The sequence below is a fragment of the Danio rerio genome, chromosome 23, assembly GCF_049306965.1.
Source record: "Danio rerio strain Tuebingen ecotype United States chromosome 23, GRCz12tu, whole genome shotgun sequence".
In the NCBI taxonomy this organism is placed as follows: Eukaryota; Metazoa; Chordata; class Actinopteri; order Cypriniformes; family Danionidae; genus Danio; species Danio rerio.
In genome coordinates, this window is record NC_133198.1 from 2,475,001 (window position 1) to 2,490,384 (window position 15,384).

Genomic DNA, 15,384 nt, shown 5'->3' on the forward strand with positions numbered 1-15,384 from the left:
TGCGTGTGCGTGTGTGTGTGTGTGTGTGTGTGTGTGTGATTGTTTAGACATTACTCAGCTAGTTCTGTGGTATTGGTGTCACAAAGGAGCTTCAGGATTCCAGTAAAAGTGAGGAGTTTTATTACATCTGATTCCTATCAAAGCTGCTCTGAGAAAACTGCCTTCCTTTCTCTCTTGTGTGTTAAAGACAAACGCTGACTCAGTTTACTTCTCTGAGAACAGTCGAGCCATCCTCCACCTGCTGTTTGCTGCTCTTTGGTTCAGACCCAAGGAAATTACACAACCTTCTAAAACAAACGTTTGCTCAGTACATGCATCCTGTCCTGTACTGTCATCTGACCAATCAAAGTAAAGTACTGTCATCTGACCAATCAGAGCAGAGTACCATCATCTGACCAATCAGAGCAGAGTACCATCATCTGACCAATCAGAGCATAGTAGAGTCATCTGACTATTTAAAGCAGATTCATCTGATCAATCAGTGTAAATTACCATCATCTGACCAATCAGAACTGAGAACCGCCATATGACCAAAGTAGATTACTGTCATCTGACCGATCAAAACATATTCATCTGACCAATCAAAGCAGAGTTCCGTCATCTGACCAATCAGAGTAGAATACCATCATCTGACCAATCAGAACAGAGAACCGCCATCTGACCAATCAAAGTAGAATACTGTGATCTGATTAATCAGAGCAGAGTATCGTCATCTGACCAATCAGAGCAGAGTACCATCATCTGACCAATCAGAGCATAGTAGAGTCATCTGACTATTTAAAGCAGATTCATCTGATCAATCAGTGTAAATTACCATCATCTGACCAATCAGAACTGAGAACCGCCATATGACCAAAGTAGATTACTGTCATCTGACCGATCAAAACATATTCATCTGACCAATCAAAGCAGAGTTCCGTCATCTGACCAATCAGAGTAGAATACCATCATCTGACCAATCAGAACAGAGAACCGCCATCTGACCAATCAAAGTAGAATACTGTGATCTGATTAATCAGAGCAGAGTATCGTCATCTGACCAATCAAAACATATTAATCTGACCAATCAATGTAGAATACCATCATCTGACCAATCAAGGCAGTATACTGCCATATATCAGTATCACAGTATCGTCATCTGGCCAATCAGCAGAGAATATAGTCATCTGACCAATCAGAGCAGAGTATTTTCATCTGGCCAATCAAGAGAATAGAGTTATCTGACCAATCAAAGCAGATTAATTTGACCAATCAAAATGGAGCATTGTCAGATGACCAATCAGAGTAGAGCAGAGTCATCTGACCAGTGAAACCATATTCATCTGACCAGTCAGTACCATCATCTGACCAATAAGAGTGGAGTACTATCATCTGACCAACCAGAGCAGTCATTTGACCAATCAAAGTAGAGTACTGTCCCCTGACCAATCAGAGCAGAGTATTTTTATCTGGCCACCAGAGGAGAATATATATTCATCTGACCAATCAAAGCAGATTAATTTAACCAAACAGAACAGAGTATTGTCACCTGACCAATTAGAGTAGAGCAGAGTCATCTGCTGAAAACATATTCTTCTGACCAATAAGTACCACCATCTAACCAATCACAGTAGAGCACTGTAATCTTACCAATCAGAGCAGAGTATTGTCATCTGACCAATAAGAGTATAGTATAGTCCTCTGACCAATCAAAGCAGAGTATTGTCACCTGACCAATTAGAGTAGAGCAGAGTCATCTGACCAGTGAAAACATCTTCTGACCAATCAGTACCACCATCTAACCAATCACAGTAGAGCACTGTAATCTTACCAATCAGAGCAGAGTATTGCCATCTGACCAATAAGAGTACAGTACAGTCATCTGACCAATCAAAACAGAGTACTGTCACCTGACCAATTAGTGCACAGCACTGTCATCTGACCAATAAGAGCAGAGTACCATTATCATACCTATAAGTGTAGAGTACTATCATCTGACCAATCAGAGCAGTGTGCCACCATCTGACCAACCAGAGTCATCTGACCAATCACAGTAGAGTATTGTCACTGACCAATAAGAGCAGAGTACTATCATCTGACCAATAAGAGCAGAATAGAGTCATTTGACCAACCAGAACAGAGTACAGCCATCTGACCAATAAGAGCAGAATAGGGTCATTTGACCAACCAGAACAGAGTACAGCCATCTGACCAATCAGAGCAGATCAGACTCTTAAAAAGGCGGGGTTAAGAAAGACTAGATCCTAGAAATAAGCATTTCAGACACGGAGTGGTCAGAGAAACGTGCTGAACCTGCCATGTGTATTATGAAACTGAACTAAAAGTGTGTGTAAGAAACTCTCTAATCAACACTGGGAAGCTAATTTAGCATAATTGACCTCTGTAATATCGCTATAGAGATGCTCATGTGCTAAATGCTAGCCCGCTTCTCTCACTCCAGTATTTTTGCACATGATACTTCAGAAGACAGCTTTAGCATTATCAAACCATAAGTGCACATCTGGTTGCGGTTCCAGATGTTTGAAAAGAGCAGCGAATATACTGCCCTTCAATTTAGACGAGAACCTACCACTGCACTTGTGTGTGTGTGTGTGTGTTTGTGTGCGTGTGTGTGTGTGTGTGTGTGTGTGTGTGTGTTTGGGTCACGACAAGGACACACTAATATGGCTACCTGTGTGTTTGTGTTTGTGTGTGTGGATAGAGAGAGGGCAGATGTGAAAGCCAGCGGGGGCGGCCGAGTGAAGGGATATTAGAGGAAGAGGATAAATGGCTCTTTGATAGTCAGACTCTCTGTACTTTTCCAAGAGCTTTGATGTTCATATAGGCGGAATGAGAGAGCAAAAGACTCCAGATGAAGGAGGAGAAGAGAGAGAGATTTAATCAGAGCACGCTCACATCTACCATTACAGTAAACACAACATCAGGACTCCTATTACAGTCACTGCACCCGCTGTGTGTGTGTGTGTGTGTGCGCGGGTGTATTCCTTACATTGTAATATAGCAAGTATTCACAAGCACAGCAATGCCAATAAATGTTGACCTCATGGGGATGTTTTATTTTTGGTCCCCATGAGGAAAACGGCTCATAAATCACATGTAATGAACTATTTTAAAAATGTAAGGATGCAGATTGTTCCCTGTGAGGGTTGGGCTGTGACTGCACAGTATAAAGATTATTACGTCTTTTGAAGTCCCCATAAAGATAGCTGTACAAGTGTATGTGTGTGTGACATTACCTTTGTGGAAAAAGGAAATACACATCCAGGTTATTTTAGTAAATGACGACTAAAGGGGCATCACGGCAGTGCAGTGGGAAGGGCCGGAGCAAGCTGAACTGCCGCCGCCCTCAATCCGAAGTGAAAACGAATGTGACTGGTTAACAAAGTGAGGACAGGGTGGGTTCGCTGATTTAACTGAGGACCCAGGTGGTGAGGGAGGTGTTGCGGGCGCTGCCCTCTCTATTCTGCCGCCCTAGGTGCGGATATATCTGCTGAGGACCCGGGTGGTGAGGGAGGTGTTGTGGACGCTGCCCTCTCTATTCTGCCGCCCTAGGTGCAGATATATCTGCTTTCTGTGTGGAGTTTGCATGTTTTTCTCGTGTTCGCGTAAGTTTTCTCCGGGTGCTCCGGTTTCCCCCACTAGTCCAAAGACATGTGGTACAGGTGAATTGGGTAGGCTAAATTGTTCATAGTGTATGTGTGTAAATGAGTATGTGAGGATGTTTTCCGGTGACAGGTTGCACCTGGAAGGGCAACCGCTGCATAAAACATGCGCTGGATAAGTTGGCGGTTCATTCCGCTGTGGCGACCCCTGATTGATAATGTGACTAAGCCAAAAAGAAAGCCTGTGACTCGACGGCGCAATAGCCTAGTGGTAAGTGCGTTGACATATGGTGCTGTAGCTCTCAGGGCGTCTCGAGTTCGAATCCTGGCATAAGGACATTTTCCGACCCTAATCCCTCTCTGTCCCACTCTGCTTCCTGTCTGAAATACTGTCCTATTCACTTAATAAAGGCAAAAAGGCCAAAAATAAATCTAAAAAAAAAAAAAAAAAAAAAAAAAGTTAGCTGTCGCTCAAGTTACGGCATTTTGTATTTTACTTGTACTGTGGCTCTGAAAACACCTCCTAAAGCGCTCTCTTTTTTTGGATGCAAAAATGAACCCGTTTGATTTTTTTTTATTTTTTTTATGACAGATGAAAGTTTTGGAGGCAGTGTTTCTATACTATTTACACAATGTGAGGTCGAATTTATTTTTTAGTATGCGTAAATTATGGATGAAAACTTTGGATTCAGTGTGCAATAACTTTAAGACTGAAACTATTGATCGAAAACATTTTTGCGAACCAAAAAAAATCACAATAAATTAAAAACTGAAACTAAATAAAATAAACAAACTGACAAATGTGTTCTGTCTTTCCTTCATTTGCCAAAAACAAAAAAAAAGTCAACTTGGCATGTTTAAATACAAACATGATCTTTAACATGACGATATTAAGAATTTCTCTTTTTTTCCTTAAATTCTCTTAAAGTAATTATTTTCTCTTAATCTCCCTTAAAGTAACATTTATATTCAATCATTTAGCACTCTTTTTTTACCATAAACCATTTGTGTGGTTTATGGTTCAGTGTTTGTTCATTGTTTGTTTAACTATTATTTCATTTTTATTACTAAGAGGTTTGCACAAGTGTTATTGTAAGCTGTGCAAACACTAAACTTTGCTGTGGTTGACACCTGGACGTGTTCTGTCAACTCGGTAAAATCCAGCAGTACTAAAACTGAAAACTAAATAGAAATATGTTCACACAATAAAAACAAAACTACAACTCCCAAAACCATTAACTGAATCACCTAAAGCTGCGGTCACATTAGAGTTTGTGTGTGCGATATTCTGTCGATGGCGCTGCGAAAAGGGGCGGGATTAAACAAGCTTATTAGACATTTTAAAAAGCGAGCGATTTGCTCCATGTTTTAAATTTCTGTCCAGAGAGGTCATGTTTTAATCCTCGATTGGTCTCACGCAGTCAAGTGATGCGATTTCGCAGGTCAGAGTTCACCAAGCTTGAACTTTGCACCGCAGCAACCTGAATGGAAGTCTATGCGAGGAAAAGCCCAGTGTGACCGCAGCTTAAAATTAAACTGAAGTCTAATAACTGGTATTGCTCAGGCAGTCGATAAAATCCAGACCCAATAAATCAAGAGCCAAAACAAATCCCTGTACATTTGATTTCTTAGGTAATAGCTAATCAGCACACCTTTGTTAAACGATGATATTTATCCAGTCATTTTCACAGCAGGGACCTTTGGCTGACCTCCACACAAACGCAGGTCGTCATCTGAGTAACTAACCCAATTTCCTAATTGTTTTTTTTTTAGAGCGAAGACTTCCACATTTACACGCAGTACTGCACGAACTATCCAAGGTAAGAAATACTTCCTGTGGTTTGTGGTAGTAGTTCATGGCTGTGGTTTGTGTGTCACCATCTGTCTCTCAGTGTCAGACTTCAATCGCAATGGCTGCCTCAGATGCCTGTGTGTATATGTGTGTATGTGTGTGTGTGGGGAATGTGAGACTTGTGAGAGTGTGTGCTCATATTTTACTGTATAATGTATGTATGTGAATCTGTGTAACACTATTGGAGTCTGCCAGTCTGATTCTATATGTCCCCCCATGAGGGAAACCCCCTGTCTTAATGTCTCTCTCCCTCTCTCTATCAGCTGTCCTCTCTGCCCCTCTGTTATTACATTTGAAAGTGCACCAAGTAACCCTTTGCACATCAGTGAAGTGCTAATGTTAAAGAAATGTGTAGTACATTCAACAAACATTTTAAGAATGTCAAACAAATGTAAAGGAGGTATACAGTTATGGAGGCAACATATTGGTGCCGTGACCCGGATGAGAGTGAAGTTTAGGGGGAATGAGTGTGTCCATCCAGTGGGAGCTGTGTAAATAGACTTCACTACTTGGAATAAAGACAACCCAAGCTCATTCTGGAAACATAGCCCCGCGGACGTTTCTGGAGACCGCAATATACGTGGCTGGAGGTACGTACGGCCGCGGTTAATTTTTTGAAACGGGTGTGGGCCCGTTTCACCCCTGCTCTTCGCGCTCGCCGGCCGACGGCTCGCCTCCGAGTGGAGGGCTTTCCCGATGCAACCAGTTTGTCAGCTTAGCTCACAGCGTTGCGTCGGCGAAGCGGAGGCCCCGGAGGAGGAGGAGCCGGCCACGGGGATGACGACCAGGACCGAGTCCGGGGAACAGCGGTTCTAGAAATCAGGTAAGATGAAAAACAGAATCCGAAAAATAAGAGCGAGAACACGGCGGGATCCGAAATTGCGGTCGAAATCGAAGACGAGGGCTTTTGCTTTTTTTTTTTCTGGACGGCTTTTGCAAACCGTCGCTCGGGTTTAGGGAAGGAGGAGGAGGAGGAAGAGGAGGGGCTCCCGAGAGGCGCCCGAGACACGAAAAAGCGAGCACAGCGGTCTCTCGCGGATCCGCGAAAACAAAAACCGCTCGAATACGTACCTCCCGGGACGTATCTCGCGGTCCGCAGAAACGTCCGCGGGGCTACGTTTCCACAATGATCCCGGGTTGAATAAAGAGGCACATTTAAGTCTGAATTCCACCTTAGGCAGGGAAAGTAGAATCAGAGAGATATATGGTCCTGTTTCTAAACTCCCCCATGAAACCTGCAGCAAACTTTGTAAATGTGAAAAACCCCATTAAGTGGGATTTTAAACTACGAGGACACAGGGCACGTCCTCATAAACCACCTCAACATTGTAATACCTCAATTGTAAGTGGCTTTGGACAGTGTAACTGCAATACCTAGATCATACTCATGTCATTACTCAAATTCGCGTCCTCATAAATCACACAAACAAGCACACACAGGCTCACACACACTCTAATCCAGCACGTGCTGTCCAATTTTTGATGTCAGGCAAAATGAAAAGTGACATGACTGGTAATAGTTTCATCAGATGCTGTGTGTGTGTGTGTGTGTGTGTGTGTGTGTGTGTGTGTGTGTGTGTGTGTGTGTGTGTGTGTGTGTGTGTGAAGGGATTGTTGTCTGGGCCAGGGAGACCCTTTCTCCACACCCTCACACAGCTGTTGACCCTAACCAAGGTCATATGGCATGCTCACACACACACATACAGTAACACTCCTGAAAGCAATAGCTGTATCTCAGTGATACTCAGCTCATATTTCCCATTGGGACAATGTGGAGTCTGTGCGCAGGACGCTGGAATGCCGACACACACATGCATGCACACATACACACATCTCTCCGTCGCAGTGTTTTGCGAGGCGTGGCGGCAGATCCAATAAACTGTCAAATCTGTGTTTTAACAGAAGGGCCTGACCTTACTCTGTCAACCATGCTTTTGTTATGTGTGTGTGTGTGTGTGTGTCTGTGTGTTTATGTACGCAATACTGTACATTGGGCCTAAAAATAGTTTTTATACATAAATTAACCCCTTCTCTCATCGAGTACACACATTTTGAGCAATGTTTCACCTGTTTGTCCTCATAATTAAGATCAGTGGTGAACTCTTCACTAGTGGTGAACTAGAGACTCTTTAAGTGAACTTTAGGTGACTTCGGGTAACGTTACACTTTACAAGTGAACAATTAATCCATGCAAATTAATCCTCAATCAAACCCAGAGCATTTGCATCAGCAGTTTGAGGGGCGGTGCTTCTCTGATGATGTCAGTTTGACGCTTAAACCACAGTATTTTTAGCCACGCCCCTCTTACCATTAGTTTGCCAGAGATGGGTTGCGGCTGGAAGGGCATTCGCTGTGTAAAAACATGCTGGATAAGTTGGCGGTTCATTCCGCTGTGGCGACTCCGGATAAAATAAAGGGACGAAGCCAAAAAAAGAATGAATGAATGAATAATATACCACAATAAGGTGTTTAATAAGTATTTATTAATTGTCTTAAATGTCAAATTATACCAAAACTTTGCTAGGTAGTGAACATGAAAGCCAGTTCTTAGAAACTGCTGGTGCAATAAACATTGGTGCATTTTTAAGTGTACTTAAAGGATTAGTTCACCCCCCCAAAATGAAAATGTACTCATCATTTACTCTCATCCTCCACTTCTTTTAAAGCTCTTTAGTTTTCTTTCTCTGCTGAATACAAAAGAAGATATTGTGAAGAATGTTGGAAACCAGTAGAGTTTCCAAAGTATTTTTTTTCCCTACTATGGATGCTAATGGCTAGCGGTTTCCATCATTCTTCAAAAGATCTTCTTTCGTTTTCAACATAGGAAAAAATCTCATTAAGGTTTGTAACCACTTGAGGGTGATTACATTTTTGGTTACAGTCTGAACAGATTCATTTTATCTGTGTATCTGCAGGTCCGTTGCTGTCTTAACAGAGTGCATGCGGAACAAAATGGTGGCAAAGTTTCTGCGAGAGCGCCAGGAAAGTCTTAAACACTCCCTTCCTCTGGGCTCCTACCTGCTTAAACCTGTCCAGAGGATCCTAAAGTATCATCTACTACTGCATGTAAGTACACACACACACACAGGATAAGCTTCTTCTACACACACACACACACATCATAGTACACCTGTATATAAAGTGACATTTGAATTTACTTCATGACCTTTAGAAAAGTATCTTCAACATAGTATGAATGGGAGCAATACGGATGTCATTCAGTTGTACTGCATCCGCCACATCGCTTCACTCACATTCATGAATTCTCTCGTGTGGCATCATGGGAGAGTGTAGCATCCATTGCACTTTGGAATCTCTCCTCATACTATTTTCCAATACTATTAGTTCGGACATACTAGTCGGCTGGCATACTGCCTTTCACTTACTATATAGTTGGGAAGTATGCGATCTCGATGCAGAAACTGCACTAGACACATTCAGAGAAGCTGAGAGATGTACCTGTGTCTTGCAGGAGATTGCCACTCATCTGGAGAAGGACTCAGAGATGTATGACGTGATCCAGGAGGCCATTGACACCATGCAGAGGGTGGCCTGGCACATCAACGACATGAAGAGAAAGCATGAGCACGCAGTCAGACTGCAGGTTTGTGTACACGACACACACTCATGTACACACTGTGCACATTTTATTGCCTGCTTCACATTGTGACGAGTCTCTTTGACCAACACACTGATCGGCCGAAAGCGGGAAGGACAGAGACTCATCTGCTCAATTGGGAACACCCGAGTTCTCCTCTATAAAAGCCAGCAGTGTTGGCTTGTGAGGGCCGTGCTTTTGCTCCTGTTTGTTTTGTTTCTTTTTAGTTTAGGTTAATCTTTGATTTTGGCTTACCTAAAGTGAGCACTTTATTATTCTTTAATGTTTAAATAAATACTTTGGTACCAAACCATCCGGTGTATGTCCTCCCTTTAATTTTGTCATTGCCTTGAGCCGGGTCGTGACAAATATGGGGGCTCGTCCGTAAGTTTAATTTGGTGATAACTTTGTTGAATTAATGACTTTCGTTAATCTAATGATTAATTTGTTAAGTATATATATTTTTTGACTAATATTCAGTTTGTTGACAAGATTTGTGGAGGATTATATCAGATGGCTTGGTTTCTTTTTGTTTGACGGGAGCACGGCCATGGATTTGGGTAAGTCTGGACTTCTTTGTGTATTTGTGGAGAGATTTGCTTTGGAATATGCTTTTCCCTGGGCAGGTTTAGTGAGGTGTCCTTTGGATGCTTCAAAATATTTTTTGTTTTGAATGAGGGCAAGCTGACCTTGACTGTTTTTCTTTTAAAATTGGAGAAAAATAATTAGCCAATTTAATTTACTTGCCAGTTTGTTTGGAGAAACCTGACATGTTTTCTTTATAAGATACAATTATTAAGACAGGCATGTCCAAACTCGGTCCTGGAGGGCCGGCGTCCTGCAAAGTTTACTTCCAACCCCAATCAGACACACCTGGGCTAGCTAATCAAGCTCTTACTGGGCTTTCTAGAATTATCCTTGCAGGTGTGTTGAGGCCAGTTGGAGCTCAAATCTGCAGGACACCAGCCCTCCAGAACTGAGTTTGGACACCCTTGCATTAAGACAAGGGGGTCAAACTCAGTTCCTGGAGGGCGGCAGCTCTAATTAAACACACCTGATGAAGCTAATTAAGTCCTTCAGGCTTGTTTGAAACCTACAGGTAAGTGTATTGGGGTGAGGCTGGAACTAAACTGAGCCCTCCAGAAACTTAGTTTCACAACCCTGCATTAAGACATCTGTTAATGAAAAAAACTGTCCAAGGCCCTTTCTATGGAGTAATTCTAGGGCAGTGGTGAGCAAACTTATTAGACCCGAGGGCCACATCAAGTTTTGCAGACCAAGTGAAGGGCCACATGTCAAATCCTTCAGAAAATAACTTTTAATCAGTATGCATGGAACATGTAATATCGGACAGAAACATGTCACAATTACACAAAAAGGAATTCTTTTAAATTGTTATCAATTTTACAAGTCACTTATCACTTATCAATCATCATAAAACAATAAAATAATGTCTTCTAATACATAATAATAATATTAATGTAATAATGCGGGTTCGGTGTGATCTGCCCTTTAGATTGTAGTCTTTAAAAACAGTAATACTTTCTTGGCATATTAGACCTACCGCTTTGTGTCTGATATTGGTGAAGAGGAATATTGTTGTCCATTCTTCCTTAAACACACAACATTCTGAGTCAGTCATTAACGGTCGAGTGCATTTAAATATCCGAGAGGCAGTGGCGCAGTAGGTAGTGCTGTCGCCTCACAGCAATAAGGTCGCTGGTTCGAACCTCGGCTCAGTTGGCGTTTCTGTGTGGAGTTTGCATGTTCTCCCTGCCTTCGCGTGGGTTTCCTCCGAGTGCTCGGGTTTCCACCACAATCCAAAGACATGCGGTACAGGTGAATTGGGTAGGCTAAATTGTCCGTAGTGTATGAGTGTGTGTGTGTGAATGTGTGTGTGGATGTTTCCCAGGCTGGAAGGGCATCCGCTGTGTAAAAACTTGCTGGATAAGTTGGTGGTTCATTCCGCTGTGGCGACCCTGGATTAATAAAGGGACTAAGCCGACAAGAAAATTAAATGAGTGTGTTGTAATTCTGCAGGTTTCACTAACAGTACCGCGTGCAATACTGTCATCAAGAGGCGTTCATTTGTATTGCATCATTTATTTACTACTTTTGAAACCGAACCGTTACTCAGAAGCAGCATTTTAAAAACTCCCTCACAGGCCAGATGACAGTGTTTAGCGGGCCGTATGTGGTCCGCGGGTTGTAGTTTGCCCGCCTCTGATCTAGGGCCATATATACTTGCAAATTAAAGGAAAGTTTTGCAAACAAAAAATAAAATATTGAGCAAAATAATTAAATAGACAAATGCAATTGTCCAAAAATGGAAAATTAAGTTTTGAGAATTAAAAATTTAATTTGCAAACAAAAACAGAACTACTGATAAAAATCAACCAGTGCAAAAAAAAAAACAAAAAAAAACCCAAAATATTTGCAATTTAAAAAAAATTTAATTCAGTTAAAGTCAATTTTTTCGCCCCCCTTTGAATATTTTTTACTTTTTTTTTAAATATTTCCCAAATTATTATTAACAGATTCAGGAAATCTTCACAGTATGTCTAAAACAATTTATTCTTCTGGAGAAAGTCTTATTTGTTTTATTTCGGCTAGAATAAAAGCAGTTTTCAATTAATTTTTTTTTTATTTTTAATACCTTTTAAGGTCAAAATTGTTAGCATCTTTAATAGTGATAGTGAACAGAACAAACCATCATTATACAATAACTGGCCTAATTACCCTAACCTGCCTAGTTAACCTAATTAACCTAGTTAAGTCTTTAAATGTCACTTTAATCTGTATAGAAGTGTCTTGAATAATATCTAGTCAAATAATATTTACTGTCATCATTGCAAAGACAAACTAAATCAGTTATTAGAGATAATTAATTAAACTATTACGTTTAGAAATGTGTTGAAAAAAATCTTCTCTTCGTTTAACAGAAATTGGGGAAAAAATAAACAGGAGAGCTAATAATTCTGACTTCAACTATATATATATATATATATATATATATATATATATATATATATATATATATATATATATATATATATATATATTCATTGATGAGCTTGTGTTATTACTTTGAGCGGTTGTTATCTGTAAATAACATACCATGCAATGTTGTGATTGACCAACCAGGATCAAGGATTCCGGAGCAATTATTTAATAATCTACTCTCACTTTCTCTCTCGCAGGAGATCCAGAGTTTGCTGACTAACTGGAAGGGGCCTGATCTGATTGGCTATGGCGAGCTGGTACTCGAGGGCACATTTCGCATCCAGAGAGCAAAAAATGAAAGGACACTATTCCTGTTCGACAAACTTTTGCTGATCACCAAGAAACGTGAAGAGACCTACACATACAAGGCCCACATTCTGGTGAGATATTTTCATATACGGTACTTTCTTTTCAACTCTTGGAAGTAACTTGCTAATATCTAAAAGTTGATTTCTGCATGCTCCTGAGAATATTGCATACTATAATGATGCTTGTCTGAGAAGTATGACCTTTAAGAGCATCCTACATTCCTCACATCTCTCACAATGCATCTATGGCAAACAAAGTGGCGTTCTGTGCATGTAAATGAATGGAAAATCTTGAAGGCACAAACGGGTCATTATGCAGCTTCTGTAGAAAACAGTACTGGATGATAATGCTGTGGTTCAGACCCAAACTCAGTGTGAAAATAGACCAGCAGAATCAATAGAAGACGGGTGCAATCAAGCTGAATCTGTTTAAGGAATTCATCCATACAGTATGGGAAGATGTGTTGTTACCATCTTGAAAATGATCTGGTTTTCATTTAACTTTTCCAGAAGTGTGTTAAAACAAAATACCTATTGGGGTACATCAACACTGCTTGCCCCTAAAGCTTTCTTGGTAGTATCATAAGTTGCCATTGAAAAAGTGTGTCCTCTGCCAAGGTAACCTCCAATAAGAGTTCTTCTGATTGGTCCACTGCTTTGAAACTGACGTTGATGAGCCGCACTCTGTGTAATAGTTTACATTCTTAACGCTGCATCTTAAATAGCAGCATGCATGTGTGAGGCACTGCAAAACGACACAAAGACACAAGCATTGCCCCACAGAATGTACATTAGCCTAAAGCAAGCGTGCTCTTGCACAACAGAGACAGTTGCATTTTCTCTAGCTCCGTCCCAAATCGCATACTTATGCACTATTCTACGCCATTTTGTAGTATAAATAGTGTAAGCAGTGTGTTCACACTGAAAACTCTAAGAATAATCAGTGCACTTTAATTACCCGAATGATGCACTCATTCAGCCGCTAAAATGAAGTGTGTAATGATGGACACTTCACACACTCAACGACCACAGGTTTGCTTACGTAGTGGAAGGGGCGGAGCTATCTGATGCACATGTTGAATAACTTTATTTATTTTGGATGGTGAAAGCAAAATTCTCCTACAAGAGTGATTATAGCGCCTCCCGATGGTGAATGCGGCAATACTCACGGCAGGTATCATTTGATAATTCGGTCGTTTCACTGCTTTGGCAACCGTCAAACCTCATCAGGGAAACGGTTTGAATTTCCGTTTAGTAAAAAAAACATCAGTGTGCCATTTGGGACGACACTACATACATATACTATCCTGTTGAGTGTGTAAGTGCATAAGTACATAGTGCATGAGTGCATAGTGTACCATTTGGGACGCAGCTACTGTCACTTCCAGGGCTCAATCAAGCCTTATTAGAGCTTTCTGGGAACCAATGAAAAGGTTCATGTGGCCTGTCGAATACGTTGAACCATTGAATCTCAATCTGGAAACAATCAGCACTGCTGCACTTCTCATGTTTTCAGTCCACAAGATAACCTCAACCTTCAAAATATATCAAATGAGTTCAGCTCAAGACATACCTTCACACACCAGCGAGTGTCTCAAATATCCTCGATTGTGATCTGATGTGGAATCTGATAAGCATATGAGGCAGAAGGATCAATTTATATGCAATGCTAAAGGATACTTATGCTAGCAAGTGCCAGAATAAATACACAATTATGCTTTAGAAAACACCAAGAATACGATATGACCTCTTTTCAATTGGTATTATAGGTGTAGTTTACACAAAACTGTAAATCCTGTCATCGTTTACTCACTTGTCAGAAACCTCCATGAGTTCTTTCTTCTGTTGAATACAAAAGAAGATATTTTGAAAAATGCTGGAAACCTGTAACCATTGACTTTCATAGTATGTGTTTTTCCTACTATGCAACTCAAAGGTTTTAGGCTTCTAACATTTTTCAAAATATCTCCTTTTGTGCTCAACAGAAAAGGAAAACTTATAAAGGTTTGGAAGCACTTAAGGAAGAGCACTTTTTTCTGAAATATCTCTTAAACTATTTTAGATCCCCTTTACTCCAGTATCTAGCTTTAACATGAAGAGAAAGCATGAGCATGTAGTGAAACCGCTGGTTTGTGTACACTAAACACACTTATACATACTATGCACTTTTTAGACTGGTTTGTAGGCACCTGCACCTGCATTTTTCCTGCTTCACATGAATAAGTAAGGGAAAAACTTACCTTACTGTAAAACCCAACAGTCAACTTTATTAAATGAACCGAGTGTAGCTAACTCAATATTTACTGATTCTACTCATTTGAAAAGAGTTTTGACTTCAGTGTTGAAGGTAATGAGTTAATTACATTTAAAAAGTGATTAGTTATCTAAAGCAAGTAAAACAATTGCCTTAAAAGCTAACAAGTTGGCTTAACAAAAATAATGTAAATAAACTCATTGTAACTTAAAACTGTTAAGATGACTTTTTATTATATTTATTATATTTTTATTATTATGCAAATTTTTCTCACTTTTTAAAATAAAAGTAAACTAATCACTTTTTTCCAATACGCCTTTATTATATAATTATTAATCTAGCAAAATGACCTACAGTAAAATAAATCTGCTCTTCCAGACTCCAGTGTGTCTTAAATTTAATGCAGGCTATAATTGTTGATTTTTCTAGACTTAATGAAGCACTAAATATGGAATAATGTAATAATTAAAGTAATTATTTGAAAACAGTCGTGCTAAAGAGTCTGACACTTTAAAAAGGGATTAGCAGACTTTTAAAAAGTAAGTTCAATTTGCATAATTATAAAAATTAAGTCAATGTAACAGTTCCAAGTTACAACGGGTTTACTCGCATTGTTTTGTAAAGTCAACTTGTTGCTTTTAAGGCAATTGGTTTACTCACTTTAAGTAAGTAATTACTTCTTACAGTGTTAATACCTCATTACTTCAGCTTAAATTAAGTAAGGTCACAGTACTCATATAGATTAGTTTTTAACTCAAATGGTTGGT

At 40.1% G+C, this 15,384-nt stretch overlaps 1 protein-coding gene across 8 annotated transcripts in view; it reads left to right on the forward strand.

Moving 5' to 3' along the window:
- Positions 1-15,384, forward strand: part of LOC101886810 (pleckstrin homology domain-containing family G member 1) — an 86,944-nt gene that overhangs the window by 57,348 nt on the left and 14,212 nt on the right. For all 8 annotated transcript variants that reach the window (XM_073939669.1, XM_021469871.3, XM_073939672.1 and 5 more), the window contains 4 exons: positions 5,376-5,422; positions 8,370-8,520; positions 8,927-9,058; positions 12,253-12,435. In XM_073939669.1, the coding sequence (XP_073795770.1) occupies positions 5,376-5,422; positions 8,370-8,520; positions 8,927-9,058; positions 12,253-12,435 (513 nt within the window). The remainder of the gene's footprint in view (positions 1-5,375; positions 5,423-8,369; positions 8,521-8,926; positions 9,059-12,252; positions 12,436-15,384) is intronic.